The 16476-nt window shown below is 37.5% G+C and overlaps 1 protein-coding gene across 4 annotated transcripts in view; it reads right to left on the bottom strand.

The window, feature by feature from the left end:
- Positions 1-15909, bottom strand: part of Kcnt2 (potassium sodium-activated channel subfamily T member 2) — a 388623-nt gene extending 372714 nt beyond the window's left edge. For 3 of the 4 annotated variants that reach the window (XM_026779914.1, XM_005348456.3, XM_026779915.1), the window contains exon 1: positions 15308-15402. In XM_026779914.1, coding sequence (XP_026635715.1) covers positions 15308-15402 — 95 coding nt within the window. Of the gene's footprint in view, positions 1-15307 lie in introns of all 4 variants that reach the window. The other variant, XM_026779913.1, reaches the window with a different exon arrangement.
- Positions 15910-16476: the final 567 nt, after the last annotated feature.

Genomic DNA, 16476 nt, shown 5'->3' with positions numbered 1-16476 from the left:
TCTCCTCTCCTCTCCTCTCCTCCTCTTTCTTATCCTCTCTTGTCTTCTCTTCTCTTTTCCTGAGCCTAAATTTCCCCTACTACTTATTCTTTCTGCCCACTAGCCCTGCCTCTAGCTCTGCTGCCTAGCTATTTGTCATTCAACTTTTTATTAGACCAATCAGATGTCTTAGGCAGGCAAGTTAAAACAGCTACACATATCTACATAATTAAGCAAATGCAGCATAAATAAATGCTACATCCTTTACCATAGTTAAAGTAATATTCCACAACACACTGCGGCTCCAGCTCATCTCACACCCTGCTGCTGACAGAGTCTACACATCTGGACTTCCATGTGTGCATTCACCAGCTTCTTTGTCTATATCTAAACATGCTGCTCTTGCTCTGGACCCAGTTCTGTCGTTTTGTTTGAACAGCTAACCGAGTGTCCACCTTCAACCTTGACTGTCCCATGGGCTTGATCTTTATAGCAAGTGCCTCTTTCCTGCAACTAGTTTATTCACGATCTTATCAAGAGAGCAACAACTCTACATCATATCTGCCAGCCTACTACTGGAACATCTTCAATTCAACTGTAGTCTCTTCCACTCATTTTGTAACAAAACATATGCAAATAGATGAACAGATGAATAAATTGATGGGTTAATTTATGAAAAATTACTGAGTGATATGCAATGTGTGATAAGAGAGTTAATATTAGTTATTAAGATCGAAATAATATAAATGCATATTGACATCAACTTGAGTACCAAGATTATCTGGGGCATCGCTACAACACAAACCAACCAACCTTGTGAATTTACCTTTACTCCCTAAATTCTGACATCGTGAAAACACACAAAATTCTTCCTCTGTTTCTAGCACAGAATGCTCATGACCATATTAACTAGCAAAGCTATCTGAACTGAATTTTCTGTAACTTACAAAAGAATTAAAAATTATTTGACTTTTACAAAAAGCTTTTAGACTTCATTTAGTTAAATTTTGTCTTTACATAGTAAAATGCCATGTGATTGCTTTAATAACCCACCCACAGTGTGAATATTGCAAAAATCTATTCAAAACAGTTTAAATTCAATGTATTTAGCTCTCATGTATCATATTTACATATCTGTATTCTACATACTGTGTGAATGCATTATATATTCACTTTGTATGCATTAACTACATAATCTGTGCAGACTTTCTACCCTTAAATAGTAAAGTATTCAAAATATTTACCTAATTATTTAATTTTCTGAGATTAAAAAGAGCATAAGACTATCTCATGCTTTCAAAGACATAAAAATGGGAAATTTATGATTTTCCTTACTGCTTGTTCAGTTGAATAAACTTTGGTCAACACTGAAGATGAGTGACTTGACAGACCTTTCCAGAAGTTAGATTTGTACATCAATTAGGCAGTAAAATCCCCCTCAAGGGCTTACAACGTAAGAGTGGCAACAGTTTCACTGCATGAACACAGCAAATAGCGAGACAAGTTGTTTCTCCTTTTGTGGTTCCCCTCCTCTCAGATCCACACCCTCTGTTGTCCACTCTCGGTCTAAACAGCACCAGCAGAGTCTCTTATTGGACTGTGTTTCCTGTTCACATCTTCACTCTCACCATCATACCGCTCCAGTCCACAGGAGTCACGAGAGGAACACCCTTTTCTCTTGCAAACCATGCACGTACTTCAGAAATACACAGTCACAGCATTGATCATGCAATCCTCTTATCCATAATCTTCTGCCAGTTTTTCTATGGAGAACAAAATTCAAACTCTTTCACTTGTAAATCCTCCTACAATTCCCCTGAGACACTTCACATATACTGTGGCATATACTTTAGTCTACTTGCAGTTTTGTCCTTGGACCTGCCCTGGGGAGGACACCAATTACAGATTTAGACTGATTCAATACATGAATTTTAATCTGTAAAAATTAATTTCCTTCTGGAATACTCTGTCCAAGAAGCTTTACTTCATCACTTCTATCAGGACAGCCTGTGAAGCACATCCTAGTTTATATGACAGCTCTTTTGTGCATTGTGTCTCCCTAAGTGTGAGCTCATATCCTTCAAGTCCATCTCAATAGGAAAAATACCTCACATTATACAGGAATAAAATTCATATTGAGCAGAGCTTAGTGTGCATAGGGGAACTTCTTTCTTTGTTCTGCATGCATGTTTACTAAGCAGGAGATACTTAAAAAACACCATCGAAAGACTAAAATGAGCAAGGCAACACAATAATATAGGATCAGTTTCACTCATCTTCTCATCAGAGGCATGAACTTATTATACACCTGAGGGTGACTACCTTCGGACTGCCTTCTGTAAGTAGAAAAGTTGCAAATGCAAAGAGACACAAAAGCTTCTATAGGACACCAGAAAGGCAATGATAAGCAGAAGTGGCGGATCGTGGGGGCAAAAGTAAACAGCAAAGAATAAACTTGGTACCTAGAATGAGAACTGAAACACATGAGTCATTTCCTCTTTTGTAGAACTCTAAGCAACTCTATGACCCCAGGCTTGCCTTGAATTTGTGTTCTTCCTCTCTCCATCTCCTGAACGCTGTTATTACAACTGTGAACCACCAGGGTTAGCAGGAATATGTGGTTAAAGACAGCATATATCCTCTCCAAGGATTGGAGACATGTTTGCATTTTTTTTCCTCTAAGAAAATTACTATCCATGCTAACGTTACAAAACTAAACAGACTCTTTAACTATTATAAGTACTACTCCTTGATTAAAAATAAAAGATTTCTTTGGAACTTAATGCACAAAATCATACCTTTCTGTTCATTCAAATCACATATTACTACCACAACATAAAACCACGTGAGACAGGGTTTCTCACTGGTTCCACGTCCACAGTGTCTAGGAAAAACCTACTGCCTGCTGCTAAGCTTCTCGTGTAAATTTATGAATTCACTTTAGTAGTCACTTGAATTGTCACAGTATGATTTATGGACTGAAGCACATTCTGCTTTGCTATTTCTGAAGGAAATCTCCTCGTGAATATAAAATTGGGAATTGGAAAGACATTTTCAAATCAAATGACTTAAACTATAATATCTGGATATAAAATGAGCATTAAAACTACCTTATTTTTAGAAGATGGGGAAAAGGAGAAACAAATTCAAATAATGTGTTTATGTGGTGCACACAGATTCACAGCTATGATTTAGATTCTTTTATTTAGGAAAAAAATGTTAACATTATAAAATTATAATTCCTGGTGCTTTCAGATGAGCTATTTTATTAACTAGTTTAGAAGTAAAAATGTATTGAAGATCTGGCTTTTTTTCTTGAAAGTCATGTGTCACACCTGTAAACTACAAGCAAAATTCTGCCCTGCAGAATACAGTAACTTTCAAAATATAGAGAATTAGTTTCAAATATTTCATTACTAAGTTGAAGTTGTTTCATGAGGAAGAATGACATAAGAAGGAGATGCAAGATAAACTCCAGCCATGATACAGCACCAAGACCCTGAAGCACACACTGGCTTGTGAGACAAGGGATGGTTTCTGTGGAGAAGGCTAGAGATTACATTTCAAGAAGTATATGGAAAGAAAAGTTAATGAGTGAACATCACTGGTTGTTGAAGGAATGGTTTAGTTGTAACACAATAAATATCAGTTATAAACAGGCTTTATAACATGAGTAGTTTATGGTAAAATCTTCTCTGAGAAATGCATACAGGAAATAAGCCTTGGGTCTTCAGCAGGGCTGAAGAGCAGAAGGCAGGCTTGGAATGAAGGGGACCTTAGGCAAGTGCTGCAGTTGCATAAATAAGAAGCATGATAAGAATCAACCTTAAAAGAAAAGGTTAAGCTAAGAACTAAACAAGCTGTCAAAGTAACAAATACTGCTCTAACGTTTTGAAATGGAAAGATCTAGAGTTATTATATCCATACAGGGTGGTGTGGTGATAGACCAATAGAAAAGATGTTCTTATTTTATATTATTTATATCATAAATGAACAACAAAAGTTGTTTATAGAAATTGTGTTAATTATACCAATTAGTTAATATATATCAATTATTTAGTATATATCCTATACACATACAGTTATATATGCATATATGCATTCATCAATATAACTAAAGTTATATAAATAACTAAATTCAAACCATGACCAGGTTTTTTTATTATTTGCTTGTTTGCTTGTATTTGTTTAATTAGGCTTTCTGTATGTATTTGCTTAGGTGCACGTGTACCATGTTACATGTATGGAGACCAAAGGACAACTTTTGGTTGGTTCTCTCCTCTATGTTTATTCTGGGGCTCACATTCAGGTCATCAAGGTTAGTGAAAAACACTTTTACCTGCGAGTCTTCTTGCCAGCCTTTGACCAAGTTTCAGTATATTATTAAATGTATAAAATTTACGTAGGGAATTTTTAAATAAAAGATAAAAAGTAATGTGGAATACATGTGTAACTTCAAGGGAACAGTCCTTGCTAGTCATACAGTACTTGGCAGTAAAGGTGCTAGAACCATCTTATAAAACATGCTTTCTTTTATGATTGAAGAATAAGGAGTGACGTTCCAAAGTAGTGGTTGCCTTTAAATTGGAGCACCAAGGAAAATGACGTTTGTCCTGAAGTAGTTTATTTCTCATCCTATAAGACTGATGATGTTGGCTAACTTTGTGACCCATCTCCAGGAACTGTTTAAAAACCCATGGAATTCATACTTGGCACCAGGGTTAATATATCCAACCAAACCTGGTCCTTATACATCATGCTATTTTCTATGTGTTTAATGTCACTACATCTATTTAAAGAAATCACTGCCAATCTATGGAACAGGTAAAGCATATTAATAGATCATTCTGAGTACCAAGTTCCTAATCAGATAATTGCACATGATCACAATTAAGACCCAGCACATCTCTGCAAGATATTTTTCATTATCACAAAGACACTGGTTAGAAAAATGAGTTCTATTCCATACAAATACTTCAGATATCAGAACAAGAGGCAACCCTGGAAAGTTGTACTAGTAAGCACAATACCATCAAAAGTTAAATAGTCACTGAACATTAAACAGAGCAAAGAGGAGACCCTGACCAAAACTTCAGAAACAAACTCTACAGAACCTTCAGAAACTTAATTCCATGATCTTAAATAATGATATTCCTTTTATGGTCAATAATATTTTACACTTTAATCTGTTTTTTATGTTATTTATTTGTTATAATCTTTTCCTTGTATGATACATTATATTTTACCATAAAATAAATAAAAATCAATCAATAAATACATGCAAATCTTTGTTTTGGTAGTTATTTGAATTTCAGTATTCACTGTCCAGACTGTCAAATAAATAATACCCTAGATGTAAGAAAAGAGAACCAACTTCAAAATTCCTAACTTCCTTCTAGAGCTGTATATTGTAATATTGGCTATGAGAATGCAGAGCTTTGATATTTTCTATGTCTTGAAAAATCTTCACATTCATTTACATTTCATTAATTTTGTTGTTTAAAGAACATTTAGTCATATTTGTGTTTGCTATAAGCATATTTGATTAGCATAATAATGAGATTTTGATTTTCTCCCCTTATCTTAAAACAACATAAGTATTTCCATAGAATCTGTGACTTATCTGTGAAATAAAACATGGGACAGGATTTTTCTCAATTTGTGTGAAGATTAATAATACATATAACATAATTAGAATTATACTTGACCATACTAAACTCTTTGTAAATGGCCAGTCTTGTGACAAATACTAAATTCAGTTTTATCATTCATTTTCTTTGTGTAGTTTAACTTTTAAGGAGAAATTGGTGATTTACCACATGAACTCATTTGTGGGAAGAGAGCCAACGTAAAAAAAAAAATGTTAAAAAGAAAAAAACCCTCCATCTATAATTTGCCAATGTAATTACCACGTAGTATGTGTCAATTCATTAACATCACTCCTTCCAGGTACCTGTGCAGCTTGCTGATCACCCTTTCTTATTCCTATGGGAATGAGCATTATTTCCATTTTGACGAGCTTGAGATAGCAGATTGTCCATTATTAAGCACACATCTGGCCCTGGTTGTTAAGAACTGGTTGTTTTCAATATGTGGACAATCTAGGAGTATTTCCCCAGAGAGTTAAGCAAGGTTGAAATGTGTTAATCTCCTTTATCCCTATGTACACAGTGATTTACAAGATGGGATAAGCGTGCTCTTGTAATAACAGTCTTTCCTTATGATTTTGTGTGAGTTCCCATGTAAGAAAACCAAAATCAAGCAGGCCTTTATTCCCCAGCTTTGCTGCTTATTCCACACTGGGCTTTGAATATAAAATCCCTTTCTTAACATATCTAGATCCCGTGAAAGTGGGAAGCAGCTCACAGAACTCACATGCTGAGGAAAATTTTTCTGGTTTTAAAGTCGTGCAAAATATTTGCAAAAGTGCTGAACTGAAAAAGAACAATTAGAGAGAGAGGTCATGCTGACTCTGAACAAGAAAGGGGTCAAGCGTGGCTGGTCTACTGCTTGCCATGGTCCTTGGAGATACACTAAGCTTGACCGTTGTTTTCTGTTTCTGTTTTCTTCTGTTTGTCAAGGCCCTGCTGTATGCTAGGACCAGTGCTCAAGAACAGTTTTAAGCTCCTACACTAAGGCTACCCACCCAGAGCAGTGAGTGCCTGCCTACCGGGCAGGCCTCAGGGTCCCCTGTAAGGGAGCCCGGGCACCTTCAGCTCGTGCATGCGCCAGGCTCTCCTGTGCTCTTCTGAATACCCCCCCTTGCTCCGTTCATCCTTTTGTCACTGGATCATTGGGCTACCGGGTGGCCCTGTTTAGTTGCTGAGGAATCCCATCTGGACGGGGTGAGTGTGTGCTATCCAGGGGCGGATTGTCCCGGAAGAGAGCACAAACCCCCCTCCCCCAGCTCCTTATGCAGGGCTGTCTTTCTTACACACGACCCCCCCCCCCCAAGTCTTCGTTTTCTGCAAGGTCCTTTGCTCAGGAACAGTTTTCTGATCCCACACTAAGGCTACCCACCCAGAGCGGTGAGAGCCTACCTACGGGGCAGGCCTCAAGGACCTCCGGTAAGGGAGCACATGCTGCAGGGTGTCCTGTGTTCTACTCGTCCCCACCCTGCCCCCCAAGTTCCCCCTTTTGTCCTCGGGTCATTGGACTACCAGACGTCCATGTTTTGGTGCTGAGGAGTTCATCTGGACGGGAACGGATCCTGCTTCTACACTGAAGAGATACACCCAGAGAGTCAATCACAGCAAAGACTGGATCAAGACACCAGGCCTCTCCTGGCTCCATTTGAAGGAAGAGATGGGAAGGTGCCAATGCAAGAATTCCTCTTCTGTTTGTCAAAAAAAGATGAAGATGAATAGGACCAATTCAAATTTCAGTTTAAAATTAAAGAGAAATATGTATTTGGTCTCCCTTTCCTGCTCATCATTCTCTGCATTACACTCAAAACATTCTCCTGTAATTTCTCTCTGAAACCTGGGCTTTCCTGTCTCTAACCTCTTGATCTTCTACTCTCATCTTCACTTCCCAGTCAAAAAGACAAATTGAATACCATGGGTTCACTAACTGATTTACTTTAAATGGATTTTCTGCTTCCAAGTATGTGAAGGGATTTGATTCTTCCTTGAAATGACCCTACATCAAAGAGTCTCTTCAAAAGAGAACAGTTTGTTCTAGCTGTCCCTAGTTATTGGGGCATAAAGGACAGATGTCTTATCTGCTCCACACCCTGTTTCTGTTGAAGCAGTTACGGAGAACCCAACTTCATCACAGTGTTCTATTTTGTTTTTGTCCTCTGTGGAACCAGAGTCTCCATTCATCAGCTTCAAGCATGTATGTCCCACTTTTCTACACAAGTGTCCACTGGCTCATATCTTCTAATACCCAGACCTGGGAGAACACAGGATGCTGACTCACAATGAACAAACCTTTAGATTAGAGAGAAACATGATTCAATACAAGATGAAAGCACACTTTAACCCCCAAAGAACCATAATCTTTGTTCATTAGTGCATAGATGCTTATCTTAAAAAAGCTGAAAAGAGATCAAGGAGCCTGTAGGGGATCTGACTAAGTCCTTTGCATTTATGTTATGGGCATATAGCTTTGTCTTCGTGTAGTCTCCTAATGGTAGGAGCAGGGTGTGTCCGACTCTTTCACCTGCTTATGGGACCTTTTTCCTCCTACTGTGTTGCCTCATCCAATCTTGATGTGATGCTATGTATCTGGTCTTACTGTGATTTCTTAGGCCATGTTTGGTTGTTGTTACTGAAAGACCTGCTTTTTTTGTAGGGAGACTTGGGGTGTGGATCTGGGGGAAAAGAAAGGTGGGGTACAGACTTGGGGAAGGGGAGGAAAAGGAAATTGCAGTCAGGATATAATATATGAGAGAAGAATAAAAATTAAAAAAGGGAAAGCTGTAAAACATAATAGAATACTATTAGAAAAGTTATCAATATCAGTGATATTTTAGGCAATAAAAGATAAGAAGGTAGTTTGGATGATGAGGTGATTGGGATTATATAGTGAAATTCTTGGTTCCACGCAAAGTAGAATCAACAACACTTAAGTTTTAGTACTATAAATTAATTTCAAATATTTTATATAGATTAAATTCTTGAGATTATTTAACATTCATTTTACTGTAAAAATAATGAAGTACACATATATGCATAAATATATACATATATGAATATATGTATATAAAGAGAGACTTCCCTGCTTAGATCTGTCTCCTGAATGCTGGGTCTCGTCAAACTGCTCCCTGACTTTCTTCAATTCCTAAAAAATCCCTTGTTCTCTTCTTCCAGAGGCCCTTATGTAAGGTGCTGCTTACCTTGAATTTTTAGTTTCTCAGGTAATTTATTAATTCATATCTTTATCCTTAATCTCAAAGTAAATTTGTTTGAAACCTTCCCCACACACTTTCTAGTCTGTTATACAAAACAACATAGTCCAATATCATATTCTCAAAGCACCTGATGATTTTCCACAGAGGAAAATCACTGTACCTACCATGATGGTGTTTAAAACTATTGTGACAGGTAAAAAATTATATCAATTCTAACAATTTTCTGACTCATTAAATTCTTCTGCACTGGATTACAAAGGAACATAAAAGATGAGTTTTCTCATATTTTGTTTTTATTCCAAATTATCTAATATCTCCTTTTTTGATAATATGGCTTTCAAAACAAAGTTGAGGAGACAACTGTATTTTATTGTTATCAGTGGATGAACCATGCCACCAGTTCACAATATTAGTGTTCATGTCTTTACTTACTGCAACTTAACTAGTAACTGATGGTTAAGATCCTTATAAACTAAGTGAACAAGTCCATTAGGAGGGGAGAGGCAAAAGGAAAGGAACAAAATAGAGGCTAGCCTGGGCTATATTGAGAGTTCCAGCTAAACCTGTTTATAGAGACCAGAATTTAGTTTACAGAAAACAAAATACGCAAGCAAGGAAAGAAAGAGGAAGAAAGGAGGGAAAGTAGGGAGGAAGGGGGGGAGGGAGGAAGGGAGGGAGGGAGGGAGGAAGGGAGGGAGGGAGGAAGGGAAGAAGAAAATGAAAGGGAAAAAAGTTGTTTTATTTTTTTCATGTCACACAAAATGTTCAGTCATGAGTTGTGAAAATGTCATAATTTTTTCTGGAATATGTGCAGAGAAATCTTATCAATCATAAAAGTCAGAGAAAGTATAAAATTTCAAATATATTAATGAAGGATAATAAATATTGTTGATACAAATCAAGACAGACAATTTCAGACTCTAAACAAATAAAAGAATTAATTAAATAAACTCCTTAAAAATACCTTTTTACTTCATTTTCTAAAGAAACTTAGACAAACTGGGCATATAAATGACACAGGTAAAACACAAAGACACTAATAAAAATGGTGAAGTAGTGCATCAATTTTTAGAAAGATTCTTATAAACAAGAATATGAATGGAAATAGTTGCAAATAGATGCAAAGTATTTACTACTAACATCGGAAAAAGAAAACCATAATCACAATCGGCACCAATAAATATGTACCTTATCATTCTCCTTTTTGCTTTGTTTCATCGGGGAGAACAAAATTATTTTAGCATTCATTTGTATTCAGTACTTTTCATAGTCTCTATAAAAATTGATTTTTAGCATGTATTTATTGATTCTTGGTGGAGGTGAAAGATGGGCGTGTCAGAGAATTGCAAGAATCAATTCACTCCTTCTGCCTTGTGGGTCCTAGAGACTGAACTCAAGCCGTCAGGCTTAATATCGACAGCTTCTTCCTACTAACCCATCGTGCTAATCCTCAAAGGTATGTTTTGCAGAAGCTGAGATATATTACTACTAGAAAAGAAGGGAAGTGATTCTAGTGCTGTAGTTAATTTAATCAAAAGCATTTCCAACATCAGTCATCTAACCATGTTTTTGTACCCATCCTCAAGCCTAAGTTGAAGGTACAGGTTCAATGGAAGGTATAATGCTTTCCAAATATTTCATACGTTATAGAGGAAATGGGATTGCTGTGTTCTAACTGCCCCAGACCAACTAATTTTAAATTTCAGTTTGAGTATGTCATAAAGAAAACTGTATATTTCTATAAAAAAAATAGTGATGGTTGAATTCTTGCTAACACTTTAAAACCAATAGTATCAAGTATTTTTCTCTGTGTTTCATGTATTGTGCTGAACATAAAATAAGTCTGTGGCCAGCAAGGTGGATCAGTGGGTTAAGTATCTGATACTCATTCTTGATGACAGGCTAACCAAAGAGGCAAGCACTAGGTTCAGTTAAAGATCCTGCTTAACAGATAAAAGTGAAGAGTGGATGAGGAAAACACCTGGTGGATGATAATCTGCCTCAACACTCATGGGCACACAAGTGCACAGGCACTTGCACACCCACTTACTGACATACATTCATGGCGTATGCCATCATGTACTCAGGCATACATAAGCAAACGTATGCAAGATGAGAGTGGTAGTCATGGTTTCGTATCAATAACTACATCAGATTAGGTTTTGTCTTTTGCTTTCTTTTTGCTGGTTTTTCATGCATAGTTGATGGTGGTAAGAAAATAAGGATTTTCCTAGAATGTGTGTTTACACAGACAGACAGACAGATAGATAGATGATAGATAGGGATAGAGATATATAGATTGGTTTTTCAAGACAGGTCTCCCTTTGTAGCATTGGCTGTCCTGGAATTCGCTCTATAGTACAAGCTAATGCCTCCAGAATGCTGGAACTAAAGGCATGAACCACTACAGCCTGGCTGGAATACAGTTTAAATAATAAATGTTAAATCATTTTTGTAGTATTATATATATATACTTAATTGCACTATATAACTGAAATAGTAAAAATGTCATTTTATGTACTTAATGGAATTTAGAATGTTCTTAGCTTGTATTAAATAATCTGAATTATATTTTATAATCAATAACTACTGTCTAAAATAATGTCATTCCCTGGTGAGGATAAATTGGTGACTTATACAAATGTTCCATATGGCATTGTAAAAACCATTCCTAATTCTACTACATATAATAATATACCTTGTAGTGTAATACCTAAAAAATTTCAAGTACTTTAACATGTATTCAAATTATTTGCCTGTTTTATAGATATCTTTTAAACTGTTTATTGAATGACTTGGACTCTTTGTTCAAATCCTTCTTTAGTTCTAATCACCAGGAATTTGCTTGCATAAATTTTAAATGTCACCTATAAATCAGAAAGGATATTCATAAAATTACTGTAGGTGAAATAATTCCCCTAACATTTGAAAACAAGGGTGGTTAATTAAATAAGTGGCCTACTTCTTATGACTACAATTGAGATCTGTCCATTAGCAGTGATCGGAACTGTGACAAAAATGAAATCACAAAATATTCTAAAGATGCATTGAAGACCTGAGTCTTTTTTTAGTATGATGACTGCATATGCTTTATTTCCAAGTTAACATGGAATATACTATCCCCAAAGGATACAAAATTTTCTTGACATTTTAAGGCATAAATTTTCTAGAACACAGCCATAATATAAACATTCCTGTCAATATTGTTCTTGAGAAAATTCACCTGCTATTCAATAATTACTTCCATACCAATAAGGAATGTTTCATATTTCTCTGCATGTTTTTCTCAGACCTAACAGAATGAGACGAGAGGTACAACAAGCACTCAAATGCCAGCTGAATGGAGAGATGGGCAAAAATCATTTATAGAAATTCTTTGGAATATATTTTGTGTTATTCTCAGGATTTCAAAGAAATCAATGTGTATTATATGCACAAGAGGCATCCTCAAGGCAAAAGTTGTGTTCTCATCCAGCAAGTCTCAAATTTAGTTCAAAGTCTCACAGAACTAATAGCATGAACCATTCTGAACACTGCTAGACTAGCTCATATTCTATACAGAAAGAGATGTAAATGAGAGTTGATTATATAAGAAGACAATGAAATAATGCATTCACATACTATAAATATTACTTGTGTAGTACTTCTACATGCATATTACAAGTATTATCTGCTTACTATATGTGTATTGGTCAGGATAGGCTCAAACTTATCTACAGGGAGTTATTCCTAGAAGGAAGTCTAAAAGCTATGAACAGAGCCCTCAATGCATCTGTTGGTGGACAGAGTCTGCAAACTACTTCACGGAAGTGTTTCTTCCTCAACACCTTAGGAGCCAAACCAACATCTATAGCTGAGAATATGAAACTTTCTACCAATACTTAATTGCAAAGAGGAACTTGTGCTCTTTTCAAACTGTAATGACATGGCTTACTTACTCCATATGAGGTTAGTTTCCCAAAATAAGAAAGAGGAGGAAAAGAAAGAAGTACAACTGTGAATTGTAAGTAAGAAAACCACCATTTAAAAAGAAAACAAACCAAAGTAGGATCCATGAATTTATAATTTATAATTGAAATGAAAGAAACTCAAGTTTCCTTCTAGTATTTAGAGTTTTGAGGAATTAGAGTCACATGAAACTTGAATTGAGTTATCTTGAATTATTTTTACATTTTTATTTTTTAATTTATTAATTTATTTTGGTTTTTCTTGGAACCTGTCCTGTAATTAGCTCTTATAGATCCAGCTGGCCACATATTCACAGAGATCTGCTTGTCTCTGCCTCCCAAGGGCTGGGATTAAAGGTGTGTGCTATCATTGTCCAGCTGAATTATCTTTATTCTTATAATAGATAGTACCCATGACATTCCTTCAATCTTCCAGAATCCTGGTACCCTTGTTGCTAAAATAAATGGCTAATGTTTAGGGCAAGTATGAGCACTAACTCAATGTAAAACGTTAGTCCTGTGTCATTTGAGCTTCTTTCTTATCACTATTCTATGAGGGAGATATTTTAAAAGTAACATTTTTACACTATAAACATAAGATTGCTAAAATCATGGTCTCCAAATTACTTTTATCCAAGATCATTCATTTAAGTGGGTATAAGCAAAATATTGAAATCTGTTCTCTCTGATTCTTGTATCTGGCCTTCAAAGGTTAATAACAAATATAAATCCAATTTAATATTAATATTTTTACAAGGCCTCAAAATCAGTTAAATCTCCTAAACTCTTTGAACATCTAAAACAGTTCACCAGTAATCAGCACTTCATGTTAATGATAAATGTAAGCAGATTTTTAAAGTAAAGCTAAGCTGGAAACAAAACTTTTTCAGACACAGATTTTAAACGACTATGTCCAAGGTTTTAAAGTGACACACTGGGATACATATAGGAAGTGCAGCTACGCCAGACTCTGTATCAGTAAATTCTAAGTAAGGGCAACCACCACGTGACCAGTTAGCATTGGGACAGAGTTGAAACAAAGAAATGACACTATGCCACTCTAGCCAGTGTGTGCTCTAAGAATGTAATCTACCTCATATTTCCTACACAGATTTCTGTTCTAGAAATAATGAGCCTCAAATCCCAAAAGAAATGTAAATCCCATCACCAGAATCCGTATGCTGAATTTTCTAAGTCGTTGCTATAGGACAAGATAGTTTATCTAAATGTCAGTTAGCACTGTAAATTCATTTAACCATCCATTTAATTATCCAATTAACTCCAGTTAATTCCAATTAACACCTTCTTTTAGATATACGGCAAATAACCCAAGAACTTGTCCTTTAAATTTCTAAGCAAGATGCAAGGTTTTTCTGTCTGAAAAGAAGAGATTCACTGGAAACAAATCTCCACAAACATCCATACATACGTCATTAAGTTACTAATGTGAAACCAAGAAAGATGCCTGTAAAGTCTAAGATAGAATCCCTAACGTATTGGAATGTGAGTTGGTACTGGGAACTGAGAAGGTGATGAAAAGGCAGAGGGCATATTGCCCAGTAATAGATGAAGAAGATACTTCAGACTGGACCAATAATGGATCGTTTATCTAATTCAAATCTAACATTAATGCAAAACTGAACTTCGGGGAATCATTTAAGCTTTACCGAGAGCTTAGTTATATATATTGCTAAAAACAAGAAAATGTGGCATGTGGTATGTGAAATTACAATTCTAGAAAACAACTCAATTAAACATAAGAGTGTGTTAAGAAAAAGAAATTTAAAAAGACCTAGACAGAGCCTCTTGTAAGTCAAATACATAAAGCTTTAATGTCATTGATAAAACACTTAAGCAATGCTTTGGTAGTAATAAATATTTCCGCCTTGAAATTTATGTTATTATTTTGAGATATGGATTATTTAGGTGAAAATATGTTAACCATGCTACAAAAACACTGCTAAGTTTATTTTCTATTCCAAGCATTCTTGCTTCACTAACTACCTGTTACGTATTTAAACCAATTGCCTACCTGAACTCCAAATATTTTAACAGCAGAAAAATTCCCAGTGACAAGCTAGCATCTAGCCATCTAGCCGAGACAACACTGACAAGGAGTAAGAAAGTGGGTACAGAAGATTTTAGATTTCTGCTGTGGTTTTTCAATCCCTTGGATGCATTTATGAGGTGGATTAGCTACACCAAGGGAAAATAACAAGAAACATTTGACACTGAAACTGCATGCCATTTCGATGTGATTGTACCTCTGCTTGCAGCCTCATACACAACCAAGGAAGCACGGATAGACAAAAAAAAAAAAATTAATAAATGCAACAAATGCATCGTAAGAATTAGAAAGTGAGAAGGAAAAGAGTTCCTTGTCCACAGCGACTGCTCTACAGAGTCAAAATGGAGCGGTGTAGAGTCCCCTTTCCTCCCTTTCTCTCCCTCCATTCTCCCTCCATCTCCCCAGTCTTGCCCCCTTCCAAGCAGTATTCTTGAAACACTGCACCAAGCCACTCACCTGTCATCATTTTGCCAGCCTTGGTCCCCTAGCAGCAAATCCCGAAATCTGTACCTGGGAGGCAGAGGGGGCACTTCGCTCTCCAAATCAACCATTCTTCCTTAAGGGGTGGGCAACATCCAACAAGGGATGGAGGAGGGCAGCGAGGAGCAGAGAGTGCTGAAGAGGGGTACCTTTCAGAGGAAGGTGGCAGAAGAGCCTGGGGGGACCCGGAGGAGGAGGGGTCGCTTGGCCGGAAGCTGTGGCTGAAAAGGGGGCTGGCTCCTCTTCCCCAAGGGTGTGATGGGGATGATGCAAACCGAGCACAGGAGCAAAAGTCTGGCTGCGATTCGAACCGGCGCTGCCAAGGAACCGCCCCCAGGTTCGGTGCCGCCTCTGGTCCCTGGGACCGTGGGGCGGGGGTAGGGGGTAGGGAGGCGGGAATGCAAAAGTTTCTTCCCAGACAAAAAAAGAAATAAGAGGAAGAATCGAGTGGTGCCTAGAAAGAGGGCAGGTGGTGGGCGTGAGCGCCGCGTGACGGCCAGGCACTTTCCTGAAAGGCAGGGACCAGAACCTCCCACCAGGGCATCCCCGGCGAGAGAACTGGCTCTGGGTGCAGCTTGTCGGGGGAAGGCAGGAGCGAAGGCTTTGGGCTTGGCTCTCCCCGCTTTTTGCACAGGTCTTTCCAAGCAGTTGCTGGAGACCCAGCCAATGAGCCTCCCCCTCATTAGCATAACACAGTGACGGCATGAGGGTGCCTTGGGGACAACCAATGGGGGCGAGCTCATTAGCCTATTCCTGAGCTCCAGACCCTTCCCGGGAAGAGGATGAGGGGTCCAAGGAATGATCCCAAGTGTCACCAGCATCCCTGTTGTGGTCGCCTTCAGCTTCCTGGAACTTAGTGGAAATGGATTGTTCCTGAACAGGGAATCCCCGCTCTCAGCACGAGGAAAGCCCTTTCTCTCCCCGCTATCCCCCTCCCTTTTCTTACATTCTAAGAAAAAGGAGGTATTTCCCTGGTCTGAGGAAAATCGCTGGGCCATCCTTAGGAAGCAGCTATGAGGAATATTTCAATGAAAACTAAAAGAGCGTCCCGGAAACAGACAGGGCAAGACTCCTACTGAGTAGTTGTTGGTGGTGCCACTGGGAACTTGTGGTCTCCTAGGTGCCAATGTAGGGGCGGACTTTTC

The sequence above is a fragment of the Microtus ochrogaster genome, chromosome 6 (genome assembly GCF_000317375.1).
Source record: "Microtus ochrogaster isolate Prairie Vole_2 chromosome 6, MicOch1.0, whole genome shotgun sequence".
NCBI classification, from domain to species: Eukaryota; Metazoa; Chordata; class Mammalia; order Rodentia; family Cricetidae; genus Microtus; species Microtus ochrogaster.
The sequence above is the reverse complement of the archived record's forward strand: the minus strand, read 5'-3'. Positions and strand labels throughout refer to the sequence as shown.